The 25,791-nt window shown below is 38.2% G+C and overlaps 1 protein-coding gene across 1 annotated transcript in view; it reads left to right on the forward strand.

Moving 5' to 3' along the window:
• The window catches only part of LOC124721143 (patched domain-containing protein 3-like), a 631,834-nt gene that overhangs the window by 556,676 nt on the left and 49,367 nt on the right, over positions 1-25,791 (forward strand). The window contains exon 15 of the mRNA XM_047245962.1: positions 19,510-19,780. Coding sequence (XP_047101918.1) covers positions 19,510-19,780 — 271 coding nt within the window. The remainder of the gene's footprint in view (positions 1-19,509; positions 19,781-25,791) is intronic.

Genomic DNA, 25,791 nt, shown 5'->3' on the forward strand with positions numbered 1-25,791 from the left:
GGCATTCTGACGACTGCTTCATAGTACATTTATTCCATCATAAAGCTTGTTATAAATAATCCACTACATTTAAAAAGTAATGATGATGTATATAATTACAATACCAGAAGGAAAAATGACATTCATTATTTCATGTTAAAGTTGTTTTTAGCACAAAAGAGGTGCACAATGCTGCAACAAAAATTTTTGATCATTGATCCAACGATACAAAATGTCTGATAGACAGCAAAGTAAAAATTGAAAACAAACTGAGAAAACCTCCACAAGCTTCCAGCTGCATCGAGTGGCTTAACTTCTTTTTTTTTTAAACCACATGATGTGGCTGGAAGCTCGAGAGAATTTTATCAGTACATATCACTGCAAAACCCTGCATTCATATACAATCTGAGAAAGTTTATCCTTGACAACTCCTTCTGTTCTGTAGAGGAATTTCTATTACTGTAATGTGTAAAAGGTGGTGGGTTGGACTTACTAACTCACAACATCTATATATCTTTTTCTCTTTTTTTTTTGGGGGGGGGGGGGGGGGGGACCTAGAAATGTTCAGAATGTAACCATATATACAAATTAATTTGCAATGTGAATGTAAAATGACTCATTCCACATAATTATGATATGTTGTGCAAAATGATTTGTGAAATATGAAACTTACTAACACAGACCTGAATGAAAAGGTCTACACAGTTGAGCTAGTTATAAAGGATGATAACGAGTGGAGGGAGAGCTTGAATCAAGTTTGTAGCTTGACACCAAAGGTCCTTATCAGTGACCTTGAGATAAGATTGTTATCTCAGCCAGAATGCACAGTGATAGCCTACTGCTTATCAGTTATGGCGTTATATCACCGGAACTGATGCACTGCCTGATGTTTAGCTGTGCTAGTACCACCCTGCTATACTACTCACCATCATGGATTTTATACTTAGGTGAATTGAGCTTCTTCCACCATCATGGGTTTTCCATTTTCCATTGTTTTATACATGCGACAACTGTATTTTGACATCAGAATGGAAGTGCAAAAGGGGGCCTGTGGGAATCTGACCTCAATGCAGAGTGAGCCAGCATGTACTTAGACCCACTACTTTTATTTTTATACTAATACTGTTCTCTGATCAATGTGTGTATCTTTTGCAGTTCATTAAATTATGATCCTGATTAAACTCTGTGCCACATGAACCATACAAATGTTTGTAACATTTTTGAGCTCTTAATTGTGGAGCGATAACTTAACTTTCCTGATGTGCCTGTAATACATCTTTTTTTCTCAAATTATTTTTGTAATCAGATATTTTGTCGCATTCTGAATATCAGACATCAAGTCACTGAATAACATGTGTTTTTTGTCTGCTGTCTCCTGCAGCTTTGGCTCTTGTTGTGAGAGATTGAATCCATGAAGTCATAGTTGCACATCAGAGACTAGACATAAGTGGGGAGTTTGCAGTCTGTATGTATCTATGGCTGAACTCGCAATGTCAGGCTTGCAAGACATTCCTCTCCAGTGAATGCTTCCCCCTCCCACTCTACTTTCAATGTGTGGTGTATGGTACAACTGGTGTTGGTCTGAACTGGATTGATTTTGTCATGGTGGCAATCTGGTCTGTATCTGTATCTGTATCGGGTCTGTATGAGGTCTATGCCAGGTTGAAATGTGATGATTTGCTTGTGAGTTGGCAAAGCCAATGAATGTGAATGCCAAATAATGTTTGTAGCATAGTCTAATGTTCATGATCACACCATATTTAATCAGTTGATTTCAGCTGAATGTCAGTTATACCATTCTCATTTTAGCTGCTCATATACTTGCACATTGTTAACCAGGGGGATGAAACCTATACTGGGACTTCCCATAACATGACCTTGGTTTGCTGTCAGGCTACTTGGAGCACTGCAAGTTTATCAGTCCATCATACCCATTTCTTATTGGGCAATCTTTGTTTTCATTTTGAACTAAACAGAAGTTGGTTTCATTGTATTGTGATCCTGGTTACAACTTCTTGTGTGTAGTGCATTTTTTGCATGCAATGTGAATATGTTGCTCATGTTCTTATTGAATTTTGGTCATATCTGTAATATTGGATGAAGTAGATGATTCCATATTTATTTTTGTTTCGTTTAAAACAGAAGCTGGTATCATGTCATAGTGTTCTGTGGACACTTGTTCTGCCCTACAAATCTAACAAATCTGTATGTGAACCACTCAATTTAAATGTGTTGTAAGTATATTGCTCACATTCTACTTTATTTCAGTTCACATCCATTTTTCATACTTTCTTGCATTTAATGGAGAACTCCATGTTAGCAGCTTTTGAGAGAATTGGTATTCAACTTTATTACATCTTGTTACAGAATTAATAAGCATTTCTGCTTTGAATGGCGTTGCTTCAGGCTACTGAGTATGCTTTGTAGTATTAGTGACAGAGTATGTAGTTATTATGCCAGGTACTGTTACGCCACAAAAATATTCTGTATTGAAGTGCAAATATGTATGTGGTAAAGTGTGAAAATAGTTCCACCATACTGAATGATACTGCATTTAATAACTTTTAGTTATACAGAATTCACTAGTAGATCCTGTGATGAAAGCATTCAAGTGTATATTATTTGCTTTTAAATTTTCATTCGAGTTTTAGAATGATTATAGCACATTTATTTCTGCTAAAATGTATTGTCTGTAGTGCCTGTTAATCATGTGTGGATACATTTGCGTAAGTGCTGCTGTATTTTTAGCATTTTGAATGAAGAATGCCTTGGTCACAAGCATCACTCTCATGACAAATGATATGTTTTAATCAATAAGTTAAAAAAGAGATACACGATTTGACTGAATCACCAAGTCTTAAAGTAAAGAGTTTAACTACATTGTATGCAGTGTGCTTAAAGTAATCAAAAGCTCAAAAATGTTTCTGGAATGGCATGTTGCTGATTGAATAGATCAGTCAACTACTAATTTTTATTTGCGTAGTAATCAATGACTTTTCTGTACATGGAGAGTTATACTCTTTGGTGGTTCTGTTACTCATAACAAAAGTTTTGGATGTTTTTAATGCATTTAAAAAGCATGTTGCCAAAATTGGTACTTTTACAGCAGAAAGAGATGCTGTAATTGCTGAAGTCATGCCACAAGATCAATAGTGTTGCCGAGAGGTGGATAAGGTCTTAGAAGCATATGCATAGGTCACTTTGTGCCATCAGGGTAATTAGGCAACATGACCACACCTTTACCATGGGGAGTGCAGCTATTGCCAGCAACAGACCAGGGGTGTGTGTTATAAAGCATGGTGCCTGCTTAAGGCAATTTTTCAAGTCCAGAAAATGTTGTTGACAGTGAAGGGACTATTCAAAATGTGCCTCTGGGTGTTTTAACTGGTTCAGTGGGTAAGAGACTTCAGTTACACCTCCAATGAAGCAGACATAATAGTTGATCTTACACAGAAACACTTGTAGGCCTTTTAAAATTGTACATGTCTATATGTTGTGAATCACTGTGATGTAATCTTCTGGTAGTTCGAGCCCATTGGCTGAGTTAAAACCCCAAATATGTCAGGGATGGTTGCATGAAAGAACACTTGCAAAGGTTGCATTTGAGTCCATTTTGGTACCAGTCTCTTGAACAAGAGTTCAAGGCTGTGAAGGTACTCCTCTAGGGTTCCACCCATAGCCAATATGTCATCAAGATATGAGACACAGTTTGGAATATCTCATAGTAACTGATCCATAACATGCTGGAAAATGGGAGAGGTTGATGAGATTCCAAAAAGTAACTGATGACAGTGGTGACCTGTCATATAGCTATGTCCATTATCATCCTGCTTCTGGGATTCAGGGAAGTGTGCTGGCCCCAGACTGATTCCATCTGGTGAATTAATGACAAAGGCCAGTGTACTGGCCATCCTAAATGTGGTTTTTAGGCAGTTTGCCACATCTGATTAGATGAATACTGTGCTGATATCCATATCCCACCATAGTTACATGATTTGCAATACTAGAAAAACATCCTCTCCTTTCTATTTGGGATAACACTAGATGCAGATGGATGGGGTACACAAATTTCATCATGGTGGGAGTGGGTGGTGACTGGAAGGGCATCTGGCCACCATAGCTTGTTGCTACTATTGGAAGATGGTAATATACTAGACATGGCCTGCACCTGAATAAGAGAGGGAAAGATAGGTTGGCTGGATTCCTTGCAGAAAATGTATGGGGGCCACTGTCACTTAATGCCGTATTCCTGTGGTTACTGTTGTCAGAAAGGTAAATTTCTTAGGTTATAATCAGCATTCAGGCACCCTTTTATGACTGAAGTTAAAATAACAGAAGAGTCACAAAAATACTTAGGAATGTGCAGAAAAGTAGGCTTAGCTTATTTCATCATTGTATTAGAGGACTGAGTAATAAGGTAGAATAGCCTCTTGTTTGTTTGGAAAAAATTAGTCATTTCTGAAAAGATGGACATCCTGTGCCTATATGCGTACTATATAACTACACAGCTAGAGAAGTTAAATATAAAAGATTGCACTCTGAAATCTTACTCAACTAGAACTAATATGGGAAAGGAAGGGTTGTTACGTACCAGTATATTAAGCCAGAACATGAGTTCAGAAACATTGAGAGAAGTAGATTTTGTAGTGATCAGCACATAGAAGTGTGTACTTGTGAATTACACTGACAGAAAAAAAAATCATAACACCAAAAAGTAACTAATGTAGGTAACTAAATTCTGGGTGCACATTTGTCTGGGTAACATATTTAAGCGATTAACATTGCAAGATCATAGGTTAATGTAAGTGCAATGTAAGCCATTGCAAATATGAAATGCTGGTACATTAGTAATCAGTGTAACCACCAGAATGTTGAATGAAAGCATGTGAATTTGCATGCATTGTGTTGTACAGGTGCTGGATGTTAGTTTGTGTGATGGACTTCCATGCCTGTTTCACTTGGTCGAGCAGGACTGGGATGGTTAATGCTGGTTGTGAATGACGTTGGATTCGTCATCTGATGATGCACCATGTGTGCTCAATTGGAGAGAGATCCACTGATTGAGGAAGCCCAGGCAACTTGTCGACTCTTTATAGAGTATGTTGGGTTGCAACAACAGTATGTGTGCAAGTGTTATCCTATTGGAAAACACACTCTGGAAAGCTGTTAATGAATGGCAGCACACCAGGTCAAATTACCAGACTGACATACTAATTTGCAGTCAGGGTGCACGGGATAACCATTAGAGTGTTCCTTCTGTCATGCAAAATTGTTCCCCAGCCCATAACTCCAGTGTGTCTAGGCTGCAGAAAGGTTGGTTGCAGGCCCTCAACTGACCTTCTAACCAACACACTGCCATGACTGGCACTGAGGCCGAACCAGCTTTCACCATAAAACACAACAGACCTCCTGTCCAGCATCCAATCAGAGCTTGCTTGACACCACTGAAGTCGCAAATGGCAGTGATTTGGGGTCGGTGGAATGCACGCTACAGGTTGTCTGGTTCAGAGCTACAGAGCTGTCCTTGAAGCAGCCAATTTGTAACAGCTTGTTGTATCACTGTGGTGTCAACTGATGCTCAAACTGCTACTGCAGATGCAGTACAGTGCGTTAGAGTCATACACCAAATACGATGGTCTTCCCTCATGCTAGTGCCATGTGGCCTTCCAGAGTCAGGTGTTCTTGTCAATGTACATTCCTGTGACCACCACTGCCAGCAATTATGTACAGTGGCTACATTCCTGCCAAGACTTTCTGTTGTATCACAGAAGCAACATACAGGTCCTCACACCCCTATTACATAACATCATTCAAACCCATTGAGGTGTTGATAATGGTGCCTTTGTTGCCTTAAAGGCAGTCTTGAGTAATGTCAACTCATTGCATCCAGTCTCAAAGGTAACTAACGGTCATGACTGTTACAGCATGTATTTAAAGCAAACCTAATTTGCATCCTCATAGTGATGTTACTAGTGCCACTCTTATGCAACTCTTTATGTCACGCAATTCCTTCTTAGTGTTGCAATTTTTTCCATCAGTGTAATACTGAAAAACAGTTCACTTTGAATTACAACTGCATACAGATCCACAGTGGGAAAGTTTGAACTGTTTATGAGAAGTTTGGATTCCTTACTATGTTACCTATCAGATAAAAAGCAAGCAGTTAATAGTCTGTTATGATTTTGTTGTAGATTTTCTAAACAATTCTGACAGAAAAATGATCTGAAACCTTTCTTGGGTCCTGCAATTTAATCTCAATAATTAACTTTCCAATAAGGGAAGATAGAGACACTAAGACCTTAATAGATAATGTTTTTGTTGATGAAGTTTGAATCAAGAAATAACAACATACCCATTAACAAATGACCTCTTTGATCATGATACACAGTTAGAATAAATGAGTTAATGCCCTACAGTATAGATACTCCTCAGTGGAAATCAGTTAGAATAATTAATGACTCCAGAGCAAATGTTCCTAGGAACAGTTTACAAGAGATTACCTGGTATAGCATTTATAATGAACTGAATGCTGACATCAAATTTAAACTAGCCGCTGATAAATTCATATAATTTTTTTAAAATAACTTCCCACATAAGCTAATCACAACAGACATTAAACAGCCATGTAAAAAAATATAGGTCACTAGAGAGATGAAAGTATACTGTGAAAGGAAAAGGGAATTGTATCTGTTAGCAAGAACAAGTAGGAATCCTGCAGTAGTTGCACATTAAAGAAACTACTCAAAATTACTAAGAAAGGTTATTAAAAAATCAAGGAATATGCACATAATGTCAGAAACCATTAACTCCAACAATATACTTAAGGTATATGGAGTGTAGGAAACAAGACACAGGACAACCAATTAAAGAACAAGATAACATCACTAATGACTTAAATGGAAGAGCTATAAATGATGAGTCACAGGTAGCAAATGCATTTGAGAATCATGTTTTAAATATACTAGAAATTACAAAAATGGTTCCAATGGCTCTGAGCACTATGGAACTTAACATCTGAGGTCATCAGTCCCCTAGAACTTAGAACTACTTAAACCTAATTAACCTAAGGACATCACATACAGCCATGCCCGAGGCAGGATTCGGACCTGAGATCATAGCAGTCACGCGGTTCCGGACTGAAGCGCCTAGAACTGCTCGGCCACAATGACCGGGTTAGAAATTACAGGGACAGTCAGTTCAAGAGAAAAAGCACAGCAGTATATTGAAAAAGCAACTCTCATAAAATTCAGTCATATGAATGTATCATCAACTTCTCGCTCTTAATGTAAGAAAATGATGTATTTCTTCAAAAATAATTGCTCATATGGGTCTGGTGGTGTTTCCAACAGAGTACTGAAGATTGGTTCTCGTATAATAAGCTCTGAGTTATCTGAAGTATGTAATGCATCAATTACTTAAGGCATTTTCCATAGTGATTTAAATATGCCATTGTTGAGTCCTTCTATAAGAAAGGTGATAGAAAAGACATTTCTTTCACAACTGACAACATTTTCCAAAATTGTTGAGAAAGTTATGTAGTCTAGAATACTATCCCACACAAGGAACAGCAATGGCCTCAGTAAATCACTGTTTGAATTTCAGAAGAGTTGCTCTACTGCAAACGCCATTTACACAGTCACTCACTAAATAACAAAATGGCATCAACTGGTATTTTCTGTGAACTAGCTAAGGCATTTGACTGTTTGAACCACAATGTCCATACTGGTCTTGTGGAAATGGTGGTATAGCCAATCAGTGGATAATGTCATATTTAATCAAAATAATGTAGAAATTTTTACTTAGTAATTCAGCCAACGTAATCAGGGGACATTCCTCTGACTGGGGAGAAATCTCATGTAGAGTTCCCAAGACTCAGTCTTAGGTCCACCATTATTCTTCATACATGCAAACAATCTTCCACGTAATTTACAACAAGCAGAATTAGTTCTTGCCTTAAATGTTCAGAAATGTAAAATTGTGCAGTTCACAAAACAAAAAAATGTAGTATCCTATGATTATTATACTATGATTGTAATATAAATGAATCAGAGTTGGAGTTGGCCAACTCGTACAAATACCTGGGTGTGACACTTTATAGGTATAGGCTCAATCATGGGTAAAGCAGGTAGTAGTCTTCAGTTTATTGGTAGAATACTGGGAAAATGCAATTAGTGTACAAAGGAGATTGCTACAAATCACTCAAGTGACCCATTGTGGAGTTTTGTTCAAGTGTTTGGGATGTGAATCAATAGGACTACCAGGGGATAATAGACGTATATGGGGAAGGACAGCACAAATGATCACAGGTTTGTTTGACCTGTGGGAGAGTGTTATAGAGATGCTGAAGAAACTGAACTGGCAGACTCTTGAAGATGGATGTAAATTATCCCAAGAAAACCTACTTACGAACTTTCAGGAACTGACTTTAAATGATGATTCTAGGAATATACTGCAATTCCTACTTATTGCTCACAATGGGATTGTGAGGACAAGATTAGATTAATTACAGCACACACAGTGCCATTTAAGCAATCATTCTTCCTGCACTCTATATATGAATCGAAAATTAGGAAACCTTAATAGCTCATACAATGAGATGTACCCACTGCTGTGCACTTCACAATGATTTAAAAAGTATAGCTATAGATGTAGATTAGTTCTTTTTGCAGATGACAGAAGTATTGTAATCAATCCAAGCATACATACAGCAATAAAAGAAATGGTAAACAATCTTCTTAACAGTGTCCGGTTTTCTGCAAATGGTCTCACTCCTGATTTTAAAAAGACACAGCATGTTCAGTTCTGCACATCTAGTGACACTACACGAATGGTAAGCGTAACACACAATGAGGAAATGATAAATAGCTCAGAAACTTCAAAAATTTTAGGTATCCTTATTGATAAGAATTTAAACTGGAAAAAACACATTTTGGAAGTTTTAAAACAACTTTGTTCAGTCACATTTGCACCGCCAATCTTAGGCAAGTTGACATATTTTTCGTATTTTCATTCAATAATGGCATACGGACTAATGTTCTGGGGTAACTCATGTTTAAAGAAAGTCTTCATTGTTTACAAATATGATGGAAAAATAATATGTGGTGCTGAGCCATGATCATCTTACCAACATCTGTTTAAGGAGTTGGGCATTCTGACTACTACTTCACAGTATATTTATTCTCTCATAAAGTTTGTTGTAATTGTGGAAGTGTGGTTTATTCATCTCATAATGTACATTTGCACTCTATTTGGTTTGTGTGCAGGTGACATGTGAAAAATTTATAATACAGTTCCAATGATTTTTATGCTAATAAATAATAGCACTAAAATAATAACACTATAATGATGTTTATTTAACAATTCGTATACAGCCAAAATTTCCAGTTTGTCCTATGTGAATTCATCCACTCAGTAACAACATTTCAGTGTCAGTGCCTCATACTGCTATCTTTTAAGAGGACCTAAATTAATCTCCATTAACTTGTTCCCTTCTGATTTATTATAAATTTTTATTCTCATGTATTGAGGTCACTGGGCATGGGGTTGAGGCAACGGGTCGGGAGCATAAAATTTTCTTTGTTTCTTGTGTGTGTACACACACACACACACACACACACACACACACACACACACACACACACACACAAAACATTCAAAATATGTGTATTGTAAATCATAAAAAACCATGTTGTCCAGTATCTAGAAAACTTAAAATATTAACTCTGCCATAGGGATGGCTAAGTTAATATTTTAATGGACAACATGGTTCTTTATAATTTACAAGGCACATATTTTGAATGAATTTTTTTCTGTATTTTTAGTATCCACACAAGGTTTACTAAGTTACCCCAAAAAGCAATACCGTACCTAATAATGGATTCAAAGTAGCTTGTATATGCTACTTTTCATGTGTCCATAATATTTGCATTGCAAGTGCAAAACTGCTCAATTTGTTTGCTAGGTTCTCAAAAATGTGTGCCTACCTGCTCAAATTTTTATCCACATTTAAACCTAAGAATTTCAGTGGGTCAGCTTCTTATGTATCTTGGTTGTTGTGAAAAATCTTAATCTGCTCACTTTTTGACTGTTTGGTTTTGAATTGCATCATGAGAGCCTTAGATATGTTTATATTCAACCCATTTAGCTGAAACCAAATTTCTAAGATACTGATCACAGATTTGGGATTTTTTTCGGAAATCTGATTTTCAACTTCAGCTTATTCATCTGTGAATAGAACTGATGGGGAACTGATATTTATATTTTTTTCCAGTCAAAATAATAGTTTGCGCCATTTAAAGAGATTAACTCTTTGCTTTCTGTATGTTATGTAGGATTTAAGCCACTGTAGGGAACTCCCCCTATGCCATACTTTTCAAGTTTGTAAATAAGCAATGCATGGTTTACAGATTCAAACGCCTTTGCGAAGTTGCAGAAGATTCCTGCCACCTTATTGCTCTTATCTAATGATGTACTTGTTTTGTCAATGAAACTGTTCATTGCATCTGTGGTGTTTTTCCCTTGTTGAAAACCAAATTGATTATTTAGAATAACAGAATATGTTGCAATGAATAACAGAATATGTTGCAATGAAGTTTTGGATGTGGGAAACAGCATCTTTTTCAGATACTTAAATTTGATTGGGAGAGTTGAGATAGGATGATAATTTCCCATGATCTCTCTTGATCCCTTTTTGAAGAGTGGTTTGACTTCAGCATATTTCGGTACCTCTGGGAAACAGCCCTTTTCAAAACATTGATTTATTATTTGAGCTAGTGAGTTTGTAATTTTGTTATGTACTGCTTTAATATATTTGGTGGGTATACTAGCCCATCCAGCAGATATTTTGTTTTAATGCTGGGACTGCATTTTCTACATCCTTCACAGAAACTTAAAAAAAAATTGTTAAGTTTTCAGAGTTTCCATTTAGGCCAGAGGGATTTACTTTGCTGTGATAATCTGTCTTATTTACATCGGACTTTGCTACATTTATAAAAAAAAGTCATTAAAGCACTCTGATATTTGAATTGGACTTATAATAGTGTTTCCTTAAATTTTAATTTTTGAAATTTCTTGGTTACAGGCTTTCCCACTTAAGTCAGATGTAATGACTACCCACACAGCCTTTGTCTAATTATTATTGTTTAAAATTAACCTGTTATTTGCCAATTATTTGCTGCCTTGACAACTGTTTTAAATATAGTTTCATAGAGTGTAACATATTCAATGAAATCAACATATTTATTATATTTTAATTCTCTGTGTAGTTGCTTTTACCTTATGCTGGAAATTTTTATGTCCTGGGTAATCGACTTTAATTTATTTGTCATTTATTGCTGCAGAGTCTAGGTGGAAATATTTAATTAAAGACACTGAAAAAAGTATTTAGGAATTTCTCACAGTTTTTATCACTTGACTTAAAATGATCAAAAGATCTTTTTTTTTCTCTTTTAGCTTATTACTAAATATTAGCAAGGTTTCTTTGCTAAAGTTACTGCTCATATAGGTTTTCACACTTTAAATGTTCTTGCCTGTCTGTGGCAGCTCAATGAATAATGGACAGTGATCTGAAATACCTAGATCTAGACAAAATTTACACACATCTTCATGTAGATAATTAGTTAGAACATTGTCAATACAGGCTGCTAATTGTCCATGGTCTCTGGTACAATCAGAGAAATTCATTATGAAACCATATTTCTTTACCAAGTCAGTGAATCTTGAAACATAGCTAGTATCACATGTGATATCAATATTAAAATCAGCAGCTATTAGAATTTTTTCTTTTTTTTTCTCTCTACAAAGGTCTTCTAGCATAAGACGAAGCTTACATATGAATAGGTCTGTTGTTGACTTCCCTGGGATTCTTTGTTTTGAGATTACTATAAAATTTACGTGTAAATCCATTATTTCTACACAACAACTGTCAAACACACATTCTTCATTTAAATAATTAAAACAATTTTTGATTTCATAATTTATATCACTATGCAGAAGTATACACGAGCCTCTATGTGACTTGTTTCTTGGGCAAAAGCTACCTGCTAACCTGAAGTTCCCTAATTTGTTTAAAATTTTAAGTGTCCTCAGTAAGCTAGTGCTCATTTAAACAAACAACTCTACCATTTGCTCATTCTGACAGAATGATTTCCAACTTGTCTGTTTTGGAGCTTTCGTTGTTTGAAGCATCAATGTTTAAACTGTTTATATTCCATTGCATAACATATCTACTTGGACTATTACTTATAGGCTTTAGCACATTTCTTGCCAGATAATGGTTTGATTTTGTCTTTCTTAATTCTACATATGTTTTTTCACCAATCACTACTTATCAGTTTCTGTTATTTTTTTATAACCTGGCAAGTATCAATGAACATCTTACTGAATATTTTTGAGCCCAACCTATTCATATGTAGACCATCTTGGCATGAAACTTTGCACTTAGAAATTTTTTGGGATCAATGAAATTGGTTTCTGTTTTAATGCACTCTTCTTTAATATCACTGTTTATTCTCTGCACATAGCTGTCACTCATTGATCTCCTGTATACAATGCCACTGACTATTATTCCAGAAGTCATGTAGGGGCTTCTGGCCATTTGAATAAGGTCATCTGTGTGATTTGCAGTTTCTTCTTTGCTGTTATTTGGAGGGAATTTGTTCCCAGATGGATAAAAACACCTTTTGGATTCATGTTACGCTTATCTGCTCTGCTCTCTCTTGAGTTTAAGAGGTTGTTTATATGTTTATGTAGCTGACGCATCCTGACTCCTGGTCAAATGTTGATTTCAGAGCTTGGAATGACTATGTTTCTTAACAATGAGGCACCTATAATAAGGAACTCACTTTCTGTCTTACTAGGTACACATATATTTGTTTAATTCTTCCGTATCTTCAGTTTCAGTTTCTTTTTCTTTCATAATGGTGGCTGAGTTGTTCTGCAGTTTTTCAGTTGTGTCCCTCCATGTGTTTGCCAATGTACAGCCATGTAACACTAGAATTTTTTTCACAATTAACTACTGCAGTTAAAAGGAACAATAATGTACATAATTACAATGCCAGAAGGAAAAGTGGCATTCATTACTCCACATTAAGGTTAAAAAGAGGGTGCACAATGCTGCAACTAAAAGTTTTGATCACTTACCCATTGATGTAAAATTTCGGACAGACAGCAAAGAAAAAATTTGAAAACAAACTTTAAAGTTTCTGCTTGACAACTTCTTCTATTCCATTATTGTAATGTGTGAAAAGCAGTGGGTGGGAATTACTAACTCACGTTATTCAATAATAATAAAATACAAAAATAACTTATAAGTGTTTAACATGTAGCTGTATTTATAAATTAATTTGGGATGTGAATGTAAAATGACTCAGTTCACATTATTAGGATTTATCATGCAAATTATCCATGGAACACGAAACTGACTAACAAACATTGCCAAATCCAGATTAACACTCTGACCCTGTGAAGAAGAAGAAGACGAAGAAGAAGAAGAACAAGTGGTAATAGTGATAGTGGTAGTGTGGTGTATTGAACACTGTGATAGCTCATGATGTTGCACCCAACAGAATTTGAAAATATGTCACTGTGAGGTTGATTTTACTGAATAAACTGTTATGGCCTAGTGTTGCAGAGAGTTCATTTGCGATCAGTAGGGAATAAATTTTCACTTCAGATTGTGCATTTGTCATCACTTTAAACTCACCACAAACTCTAAAAATGTCATTGGGCTTACACAACACATACATTAGTGGAGTGGTCCATTGACTATGGGGTATAGGCATTAACACATCTTCATGAGTTGCTCTGTCCAGTTCTGATTTGCGGATGCCCTTTAGAGCCAGGAACACTATACAAGCTTTGAAGAAGCATGGGGTAGAGTGATGTGAGGTTTGAAAGTATTCTCCTTCCATAACCCAGATGACAAGGATTGAGCATATCTGTGAAGAGAGTCTTTAGGATGACTCAAGGTCCTTCAGATTGCATAGTGTGTACTGTTTTATGAACCATAAACCCCAATTCATGGAAAGAGTCCACTTTAGGGTCAGCTAGCACCAGGAAGTTTCCTGGCCATCTGATTTAGTTGTAAGTGAGTAGAACTGTAAGTTATCCATTGACACCTTTCCTAGGGTGTAGGTGAAATTGAGAATGGCTTGTTTGGAGACGGGATATATGTAAGCCATGCACCTCCCAGGACCTCAGTTCATCAACACACCTGATGATGGTGACATATCTGTTAGACAAAATATTGTGCCCATTGGACACTATGAACAGACAGTACACCCATGGACTATTCAGCCAGTGTGAAACAAGACTCATCCAACCAAATGATTTTCTTCTGTTCCTCTATAGTTGAGATTTAATGCTTTCAGCTCCACATCTTGCTGTTACAAGAATTTGCATCACTGATGAGTGGTTTTGGAATTTCAGGTTGCTCAGGAGTTCCTTGCTTCTGGAGCTTCCTACACGTTGTTTTGTAGTGGAGAAGATTCGAGAGTTCAGCCAGTTCTGCAGTGATTTTTGCAACTGTCATCCCCTTATTTTTCATCACACTCTTCTTCAATGACCATCTGCCACAATCACTCAACACATACTTTCATCCATGTTGTGACTTAGTGGATGATATTTTCCCACTTACCCTGTATGCAGTATAAATCTTCAACACAGTACCTCTTGAAATACTAAACACTTCAGTTACCTTGTCTATGGAGGCACCCACCATATGATCACTATCAGTTTGCCCATGTTCAGATTCACTCTGCTCTGACCTGATGCACTCACAATTGCACAGAATACTCTCCTGACCATGACTTGACACTTTCAACATATTGAGGATATTGCACAGGTGTCAGGTATGACAGCACAACCTGCAGACCTGGCTATCGTCTGCATTTATGCACCCATGTTTCCATGTTTTTGTCCAGCCACTTGCAAGTGTCCCCTTTTGCCACATCTGTGGCATGTTGCTCGCTGATGGGACCATGCACTACACGCATTGTGGAGGAGGCATTGTTAACAGCTAGGCAATGGCATTGCTGCTGATGTGGTCTGTCACTACTGATGTGGTTGGTGATGGGCCATTGAGTATGTGAAGGTGCCACCAGAGATGGTGTTATGTACCTAATGATCTGTGCTGGAGAGTGATGACATAGGCTGCTGCCCAGTCTGCATAAGATTGATTGGGACCTTTTTCTTGCTGCTGGCTTTCTAATTTGGCTGCAATTACAAGTTTCTTCATCAAAAATGTTCATCTGATAAAGACAATATTCTAAACAACTCATGTCCTGCAGGATTCTTTAGTAACTCTAGTTTCTGTTTTGGGTGATACAGTTTGGGATTCCCTGGCAAGATCATGGCCTGTTGTCTTTCCATGTCAGAAATTAGGCAATTTTAGAATGCAACTGGAATTGTTAGCAGTAAGCATCCCACTCTTCACTTTGTTCATTAAAAGGTGTAAAAGCCATAAACACAGGTGGCACAGAGGATATACCTGCTGCATTTGCTAACGCTTGCTCTGTATGTAACATTGCTGTTGTTAACTCTTGATAACTCCACGTGGTTTACATTAGTTAGTTGGTGTAGTTGCTCTATTGCTGAAGACCCTTAGTCTTGCCTAATCACAAAATGTTCAAAGTCTAATTTGCATGCATCACAGATCCTGAGTTGTGACCGATTTTGTGAAGGTGATATACACTCAGAACTAATGGATACTCATCCCCATTTATTCAACAAATTGAGATATGTTACAGCATGCTCCCTGGAGCAGTGAAAACTATTTTAAAGTAAGCCATGAACCCAAGTCCACTTCACCCACTGTCAGTGTCCAGCAAGTAACTTGGTGAGAACCAAACCAAAGGACTAATCAGCACACAGTTCCACTGTATCAAAATTGTGACAGAATTACAACTGTCCCTGGACCAATTTATATGCAGGATTCTGGTAGGCATGACCTCGCCAAAGGGCAGTCTTGGTGACAAGTGCCAACTGGATAGTGGCACCATGACAGTAGACAGTAGTATTGCACCAGCTACTCCGTTTCCATAGTGATATTGGTTGGTGTCACTACACTGTGCAGACAAAACATACTTAATCTGGCAACATTACTGATGAAAGGTCAAGAGCTATGGGATTTCTGACATTCCCAAAGCTAGTGTTATAGCCACTTTGCTGTTTCTTATCTATATAAACGATCTGGGAGACAATCTGAGAAGCCATCTTAGGTTGTTTGCAGATGACGCTGTTGTTTGTTGACTAGTAAAGTCATCATAAGACCAAAACAAATTGCAAAATGATTTAGAAAAGATATCTAACAAAGGAAAATCCAGGGTGGAATGTAACAATATTACAAAAAGGGAAGTTGCTACTCACCATATAGCGGAGATGCTGAGTCGCAGATAGGCACAACAAAAAGACTCTCACAAATAAAGCTTTTGGCCATTAAGGCCTTCATCAACAATAGAGGATAGACATATACACACACACACACACACACACACACACACACACACACACACACACACACACACACACACACACGTGCAAAACTTGGCAATTGACCCTAAATAACGAAAATTGTGAGGTCATCCACATGAGAGCTAAAAGGAATCCATTAAACTTCAGTTGCATGATAAATCAGTCAAATCTAAATGCCATAAATTCAACTAATATCTAGAAATTACAATTATGAACAACTTAAATTTGAAGAAGCACATAGCAAATGTTGTGGGGAAGGCTAACCAAAGACTGTGTTCTATTGGTAGGACACTTAGAGAATGTAACAGATCTACTAAGGAGACTGCCTACACTACACTTGTCCATCCTCTTTCAGAATATTGCTGCATGGTGTGGGATCCGTACCAGATAGGATTGACAGAGTACATCGAAAAGGTTCAAAATAGAGCAACACGTTCTGTATCAGCATGAAATAGGGGAGAGTGTATCACTGAAATGACACAGGATTTGGGATAAACATAATTAAAACAAAGGTGTTTTTCTTCTTGGAGGAATCTTCTCACAAAATTCCAATTACCATCTTTCTCTTGCACATGCGAAAATATTTTGTTAATGCATGTTGTTCTCAATGGAGAGACATCTACAGACGTTAAAGTAACCTCTGGCGTGCCACAGGGGAGTGTTATGGGGCCATTACTTTTCACAATATATATAAATGGCCTAGTAGATAGTGTTGGAAGTTCCATGTGGCTTTTCGCGGATGATGCTGTGGTATACAGAGAAGTTGCAGCATTAGAAAATTGCAGCAAAATGCAGGAAGATCTGCAGTGGATAGGCACTTGGTGCAGGGAGTGACAACTGACCCTTAACATAGACTAATGTAATGTATTGTGAATACATAGAAAAAAGGATTCTTTATTGTATGATTATATGATAGCGGAACAAACACTGGTAGCAGTTACTTCTGTAAAATATCTGGGAGTATGCATGCAGAACGATTTGAAGAGGAATGATCATATAAAATTAACTGTTGGTAAGGCGGGTACCAGGTTGATATTCATTGGGGGAGTCCTTAGAAAATGTAGTCCATCAACAAAGGAGGTGGCTTACAAAACATTCGTTCGACCTATACTTGAGTATTGCTCATCAGTGTGGGATCCGCACCAGGTCGGGTTGACAGAGGAGATAGAGACGATCCAAAGAAGAGTGGAACATTTTGTCACAGGGTTATTTGGTAAGCGTGATAGCATTACGGAGATGTTGAGCAAAAATCAAGTGGCAGACTCTATAAGAGAGCCGCTCTGCATCGCGGCGTAGCTTGCTGTCCAGGTTTCGAGAGGATAAATTTCTGGATGAGGTATCGAATATATTGCTTCCCCCTACTTATACCTCCCCAGGAGATCACGAATGTAAAATTAGAGAGATTCAAGCGTGCACGGAGGCTTTCCGGCAGTCGTTCTTCCCGTGAACCATACGCGACTGGAACAGGAAAGGTAGGTAATGACAGTGGCACGTAAAGTGCCCTCCGCCGCACACCATTGGGTGGCTTGTGGAGTATAAATGTAGATGTAGATGTAGATGTAGATAGGGAGAAACAATCACCATGATAAAATGAGGGAAATCAGAGTTTGTACGGAAAGATATGGGTGTTCGTTCTTTCCGCAATCTATATGAGACTGGAGTAATAGAGAACTGCAAAGGTGGTTTGATGAAAGCTCTGCCAGACACTTAAATGTGATTTGTAGAATATCCATGTAGATGTAGATGTAGAGAAGCTGACATCCAGGTCCACAATTATTTTGTAGTCAGATACTGACTGATAGTATAATTCATAAGACGTACCTTTTGATACATTTCACATCTCTTTAAAGAGATCTTCCTTGAAACATTTTGTAGCATTTCCTATGACACCATAAAATATATTTACTGAAAAGGATAGCATAATTCTCACAGTTAAAATGCTTTTAACAGTTAGAGGAAATACTAGAATCCTGTATTTTATTTCCCTGTGAATTAAGCACACTCTCACTGTATGTGCAAATAACCCTCTCAATATCAGAGCCCTTTAGAAAAGCCGACAAATGTGTTACTTGTTTGAGATGGCTAAATGCAGTTATACACAACCAGACCTAAAATATTTGGAATTACTGACAAAAATTAAATTAGGCATACATTTTACAATATTTTCTCCCAGTTACTTTAGAGACGTTTAACTTAAACATATTTCAGCCAACCAGCATGTTATAATTAATGTTTAGTTATGTCTATAACTTAAATGTTAGCAAATTCTCCAGAACATTTTACAGAATGTTTCTGTGATGATGAAACAACAGTTCATTTATGAAAGAGAAATACAAGTGTATCAATTTTGTATATGGAACTCTGATCTAGAATTGACTAAGTGTAAAGTTTCATTTGTACTGTTTCAGAGTAGACTTATTTTTGTAATACTCTTCATACATAAATATGAAAAAACTAACTTCTGATGATTACTGATGTAAATTCTCACATTTCCTTATGCCACATTGATGCATTTGTAAAGAAAACAGTAAATAAATAAATAAATAAAAATAAATTAAAAAATTTATTGTTGCAGTGTCAACAATGAGGTCTACAGTTTGCTAAAAAATGTATATTTTATACAAAAAGTTATTTAATTTCAGGATACTGCTATATTTAGAGAAATAATTATAATTAAATTATCAAGATAAAGAATTGTGATATATCGTTCATGGAAATGATAAACGTGTGACTGAAACTATTACCCTTTTGCCTCAGTGCCACACCTACACTTCTTATTGACAGTAGGATCATATGAGGTATCAAGCAAAATTTGTGAAGTGTGTTGGTACCCTTGCTGTTTATGGCATATAGTAATGAATCAGCAAACAATTAAATAGTAACTCCAGACTTTTTGCAGATAATCTATAAAGACTTACTGTCTGAAACAAGTAAATAAGTGGTAAAATGGGAATTAACTTCTATCATTCATTTCACAGTGGCTTGGAGTATGTAGATTTACATGTAAATACAGAATACAAAAAGTGTCAGTCTAATATAAAATTTAATTTCTTCTTACAGATTGTCGGCGAGGAGCTGTTTCGGAATTTGGCAATCACATGTGCTGCTGTCTTTGCTGTAACACTGTGCTTGATTAAGGGCCCAAGAGCTGTGGTATTGGTCAATTTATGTGTGATACTTACTGTAACTGACCTCATTGGGTCAATGTACTGGTCAGGACTAACAATTGAAATTTCTTCATCTCTGATGATTCTCTTGTGTGCAGGATTGACAGTTGATTATGCTGCCCATGTTGGACATGAATATGTACATGCTAAGGGAACAAGAAATGGTAAGTACTGATAATTTAATTGAGACTACCTAAATACATGGGTGACCATTAAAATTGCAATGCCAGTAAGGATAGCAAATAATGAAATTGTACTTATTGTCTGTATACGGCATAGTGGGAAGATTACACAGTTTACTTTGTTGTTGATATACAGGGTGTAAAACTTAGTACACAGAACTGCCATCTCTGGCAGCAACAATTGCTCTAACCTAGATTGCCATTTAGTCAAACTGAGCTTGGATGGTAAACAAAGGTACATTATTCTGTGCTACTTCAACTCTGGCATTAATCTTAGTGGCTGGCAAATGGTTGCATACCAGTCTTCAGCAAGCCATGACCAGATGTTTTCAGTGGGTGAGAGATCAGGAGAACACACTGACAACAGTCAAACACTCTCTACAGGAGGTCGCTGAAGGAGTGATCAATATTCGGGGATATGATAGGAGCATTCATTTGAAGCAAAAAACTTCATATGGACAAGTGCCCTATTCTAAATGGTTTCCAAGATAGAATAAATTTAGTGTACATTTGTTTTTGGTCTAGTGGTGAGCACATATGTGTCTTACCCAACTAACTACATTGACATTTTTTTCTAGTCCAGCCTACCTTGTTGCTTTCAACCTCTTTGCTCAGGGTATCTTTCTGCCATTAAGCTAGCCCACTGAACACTCAATTGTCCATGATGTGTTGTGAGTGAAGTAGTATGAGAGATTGAGAACATATCTCAGAGAAGCATAAGTTAATTGTGTTTGTACACGTGCTGACTAAACTGCCACACATTTACACCAATGAAGAATACGCAAATATGATCTACACTATGTGATCAAAAGTATCCGGACACCTGGCTGAAAATGACTTACAAGTTCGTGGCACTCTCCATAGGTAATGCTGGAACTCAAAATGGTGTTTGCCCACCCTTAGCACTGGTGACAGCTTCCACTCTCACAGGCATATGCTCAATCAGGTGCTGGAAGGTTTCCTGGGGAATGGCAGCCCATTCTTCATGGAGTGCTGTGCTGAGGAGAGGTATTGATGTCAGTCGGTGAGGCCTGGCATAAAGTCTACATCTGCATGTACATCCATACTCCGCAAGCCACCTGAGGGTGTGTGGCGGAGGGTACCTTGAGTACCTCTATCGGTTCTCCCTTCTATTCCAGTCTCGTATTGTTCGTGGAAAGAAGGATTGTCGGTATGCTTCTGTGTGGGCTCCAATCTCTCTGATTTTATCCTCATGGTCTCTTCGCGAGATATATGTAGATGGGAGCAATATACTGCTTGACTCTTTGGTGAAGGTATGTTCTCGAAACTTCAACAAAAGCCCGTACCAAGCTACTGAGAGTCTCTCCTGCAGAGTCTTCCACTGGAGTTTATCTATCATCCCCGTAACGTAAGTCGGTGTTCCAAAACATCCCAAAGGTGTTCTGTAGGATTCAGGCCAGTCCATTACAGGGATGATATTGTCATGTTATTGTCTGCCACAGGCGGTGCATTATGAATAGGTGCTCGATCGTATTGAAAGATGCAATTGCCATCCCCAAATTGCTCTTTAACAGTGGGAAGCAAGAAGGTGCTTAAAACATCAATGTAGGCCTGTGCTGTGATAGTGCAATGCAAAACAACAAGGGGTGCAAACTCCCTCCATGAAAAACATGACCACACCATAGTACCACCGCCTCCGAATTTTACTGTTGGCACTACACATATTGGCAGATGACGTTCACCGGACATTCGCCATACCCTCACCCTGCCATTGGATCGCCACATTATGTACTGTGATTCATCACTCCACACGATATTTTTCCAAGGTTCAATTGTCTGATGTTTACACTCTTACACCAAGCGAGGTGTCATTTGGCATTTACCAGCATGATATGTGGCTTATGAGCAGCCGCTCTACCATGAAATCCAAGTTTTCTCACCTCCCACCTAACTGTCATAGTACTTGCAGTGGATCCTGATGCAGTTTGGAATTCTTGTGTGATGGTCTGGATAGATGTCTGTCTATTACACATTATGACCCTCTTCAACTGTCGGCGGTCTTTGTCAGTCAACAGACAAAGTCAGCCTGTACACTTTTATGCTGTACATGTCCCTTCATGTTTCCACTTCCCTATCACATTGGAAACAGTGGATCTAGGGATGTTTAGGAGCGTGGAAATCTCACATACGGAAGTATGACAGAAGTGTCACCCAATCACCTGACCACGTTCGAGATCCGTGAGTTCTACGGAGCAGCCCATTCTGCTCTTCCACAATATCTACTGACTATTGAGGTGGCTAATATGGAGTATCTGGCAGTAGGTGACAGCACAATGCACCTAATATGAAAAACATATGTTTTTGGAAGTGTCTGGATACTTTGGATCACATAATGTATGTTTACAGCTTCCACTTTGGTAGTGCTCCTGTTGTTGTCAGATACTACCATTAACAAATTCCTGATGGTAGAGTGTTCAGCAGAGTTTCATCACATTGTGAGAAGTCAATATAACACAGACACATGTATCGCGAACATTACATGCAGAAAACTTGTAGCCATTTCATATACAGTGTGTTCATGATCTTCACATTGGCAATGATGCCACAAACTTACATTTTCTCACTGGTTAAATGGCAACCGTCATTTGCTTCCATTAGTACTATTCACTGATGAAGCCACATTTACATGGAATGGAATCAGCAACACATGTAATAACCATCAATTGATACAGTTGAAACCAATTGCCAAGTTTGGTTTTTGGTCAGTGTTTGGTGCTGCATGACCAGTAACATGTGATAGGTCCAGACATTGCTTGCATTTTTTGTAAAATTCATTTGCGGAACACCTGAGGATGTTTCTTCAGCTGCACAGACTTCAGTGTACTTCCAGCATGATGGAGACCCTCCACATTTGACCAGACATGTGAGGGAAAATCTCAACTGCAGTTACCCTAATTGCTGGATTGGTCATCTACATCTACATCCACACTCTGCAAGCCACCTGACGGTGTGTGGCGGAGGGTACCTTGAGTACCTCTATCAGTTCTCCCTTCTATTCCAGTCTCATATTGTTCACGGAAAGAAAGATTGTCGGTATGCCTCTGTGTGGGCTCTAATCTCTCTGATTTTATCCTCATGGTCTCTTCGTGAGAGAGGGAGCAATATACTGCTTGACTGCTCGGTGAAGGTATGCTCTCGAAACTTCAACAAAAGCCTGTACCAAGCCACTGAGCATCTCTCTTGCAGAGTCTTCCACTGAAGTTTATCTACCAGCTCTGGAACGCTATTGCGATTACTAAATGACCCTGTAACAAAGTGTGCTGCTCTCCATTGGATCTTCTCTATCTCTTCTATCAACCATATCTGGTACGGATCCCACACTGGTGAGCAGTATTCAAGCAGTGGGCGAACAAGTGTACTGTAACCAACTTCCTTTGTTTTCTGACTGCATTTCCTTAGGATTCTTCCAATGAATCTCAGTCTGGCATCTGCTTTACCGACAATTAATTTTATATGGTCATTCCATTTTAAATCACTCCTAATGCCTACTCCCAGATAATTTATGGAATTAACTGCTTCCAGTTGCTGACCTGCTATATTGTAGTTAAATGATAAAGGATCTTTCTTTCTATGTATTTGCAGCACATTACACTTATCTACATTGAGATTTAATTGCCATTCCCTGCACCGTGCGTCAGTTCATTGCAGATCCTCCTGTATTTCAGTACAATTTTCCATTGTTAGAACCTCTTTATATACTACAGCATCATCTACAAAAAGCCTCAGTGAACTTCTGATGTTATCCACAAGGTCATTTATATATATTGTTAATAGCAATGGTCCTATGACACTCCGCTGCGGCACACCTGTAATCACTCTTACTTCAGAAGACTTCTCTCCATTGAGAATGACATGCTGCGTTCTGTTATCTAGTAACTCTTCAATCCAATCACACAATTGGTCTGATAGTCCATATGCTCTTACTTTGTTCATTAAACGACTGTGAGGAACTGTATCAGATGCCTTGCGGAAGTCAAGAAACACTGCATCTACCTGGGAACCCATGTCTATGGCACTCTGAGTCTTGTGGACGAATAGCATGAGCTGGGTTTCACATGATCGTCTTTTTTGAAACCCATGCTGATTCCTACAGAGTAGATTTCTAGTCTCCAGAAAAGTCATTATACTCGAACATAATGCATGTTCCAAAATTCTACAACTGATCAATGTTAGAGGTATAGGTCTATTGTTCTGCACATCTGTTTGATGCCCCTTCTTGAAAATGGGGATGACCTGTGCCCTTTTCCAATTTTTTGGAGCTCTACGCTCTTCTAGAGACCTATGGTACACCGCTGCAAGAAGGGGGGGAAGTTCCTTCGCGTACCCTGTGTAAAATTGAACTGGTATCCCATCAGGTCCAGCGGCCTTTCCTCTTTTGAGCGATTTTAATTATTTTTCTATCCCTCTGTCATCTATTTCGATATCTGTCATCTGTGCGAGGATCTAGAGAAGGAACTACAGTGCAGTCTTCCTCTGTGACACAGCTTTGGAAAAAGACATTTAGTATTTCGGCCTTTATTCTGTCATCCTCTGTTTCAGTACCATTTTGATCACAGAGTGTCTGAACATTTTGTTCTGAACCACCTACCACTTTGACATAAAACCAAAATTTCTTAGGATTTTCTGCCAAGTCAGTACATAGAACTTTACTTTCAAATTCACTGAACGCCTCTCGCATAGCCCTCCTCACACTACATTTCGCTTCATTTAATTTTTGTTTGTCCGCAAGGCTTTGGCTATGTTTATGTTTGCTGTGAAGTTCCCTTTGCTTCTGCAGCAGTTTTCTAACTCTGTTGTTGTACCAGGTGTCTCTTTTCCATCTCTTACAATCTTCCTTGGTACATACTCATCTAATACATATTGTATGATGGTTTTGAACTTTGTCCACTGATCCTCAACACTATCTGTACTTGAGATAAAACTTTTGTGTTGAGCTGTCAAGTACTCTGAAATCTGCTTTTTGTCACTTTTGCTAAACAGAAAAATCTTCCTACCTTTTTTAATATTTCTATTTACGGCTGAAATCATCACTGCAGTAACTGCTTTATGATCGCCGATTCCCTGTTCTGCCTTAACCGTTTCAAATTGTTCTGGTCTGTTAGTCACCAGAAGGTCTAATATGTTATCGCCACGAGTTGGTTCTTTCCTCAAGGTAGTTTTCAGATAATGCACTTAAAAAAATTTCACTGTGTTCTTTGTCCCTGCCACCTGTTATAAACGTTTGAGTCTCCCAGTCTATATCTGGGAAATTAAAATCTCCACCCAGAACTATAACATGGTCAGGAAATCTATTCAAGATATTTTCCAAATTTTCCTTCAGGTGCTCTGCCACAACAGCTGCTGAGCCAGGGAGCCTAAAGAGGCATCCATTTACCATGTTTGAGACTGCTTTAACCGTGGACTTCACCCAAATTATTTCGCATTTCAGATCTCCGTCAATTTCCTTCGATACTGTTGCACTTTTTATCACTATAAACATGCCTCCCCCTTCACTGTCCAGCCTGTCTCTGTGGTATACATTCCAATCTGAGTTTAGAATTTTATTACTGTTTACATGAGGTTTGAGCCAACTTTCCGTCTCTAGTACTATGTGGGCATTGTGACCGTTAATTAATGAGAGCAGTTCCGGGACCTTTCTATAGACGCTCCTGCAGTTTACTATTACCACATTAATATTGTTATTCCCTGTTGTGTTTTGCCTTCTGCTACCTTGTCGCATCTCAGGAGGCGTCTTGTCGGGCATAGGGAGGGAATTCTCTAACCTAAAAAACCCACATGTGCACTCCACACGTACTCCGCTACCCTTGTAGCTGCTTTCTATGTGTAGTGCACGCCTGACCTATTCAGGGGGACCCTACATTTCTCCAACTGATAGTGCAGGTCGAGAATTTGCACCCCAGATCTCCTCAGAATCGTCTGAGCCTCTGGTTTAAGCCTTCCACTCGGCTCCAAACCAGAGGACCGCGATCGGT

This window comes from Schistocerca piceifrons, chromosome X (assembly GCF_021461385.2).
Source record: "Schistocerca piceifrons isolate TAMUIC-IGC-003096 chromosome X, iqSchPice1.1, whole genome shotgun sequence".
Lineage (NCBI taxonomy): Eukaryota > Metazoa > Arthropoda > Insecta > Orthoptera > Acrididae > Schistocerca > Schistocerca piceifrons.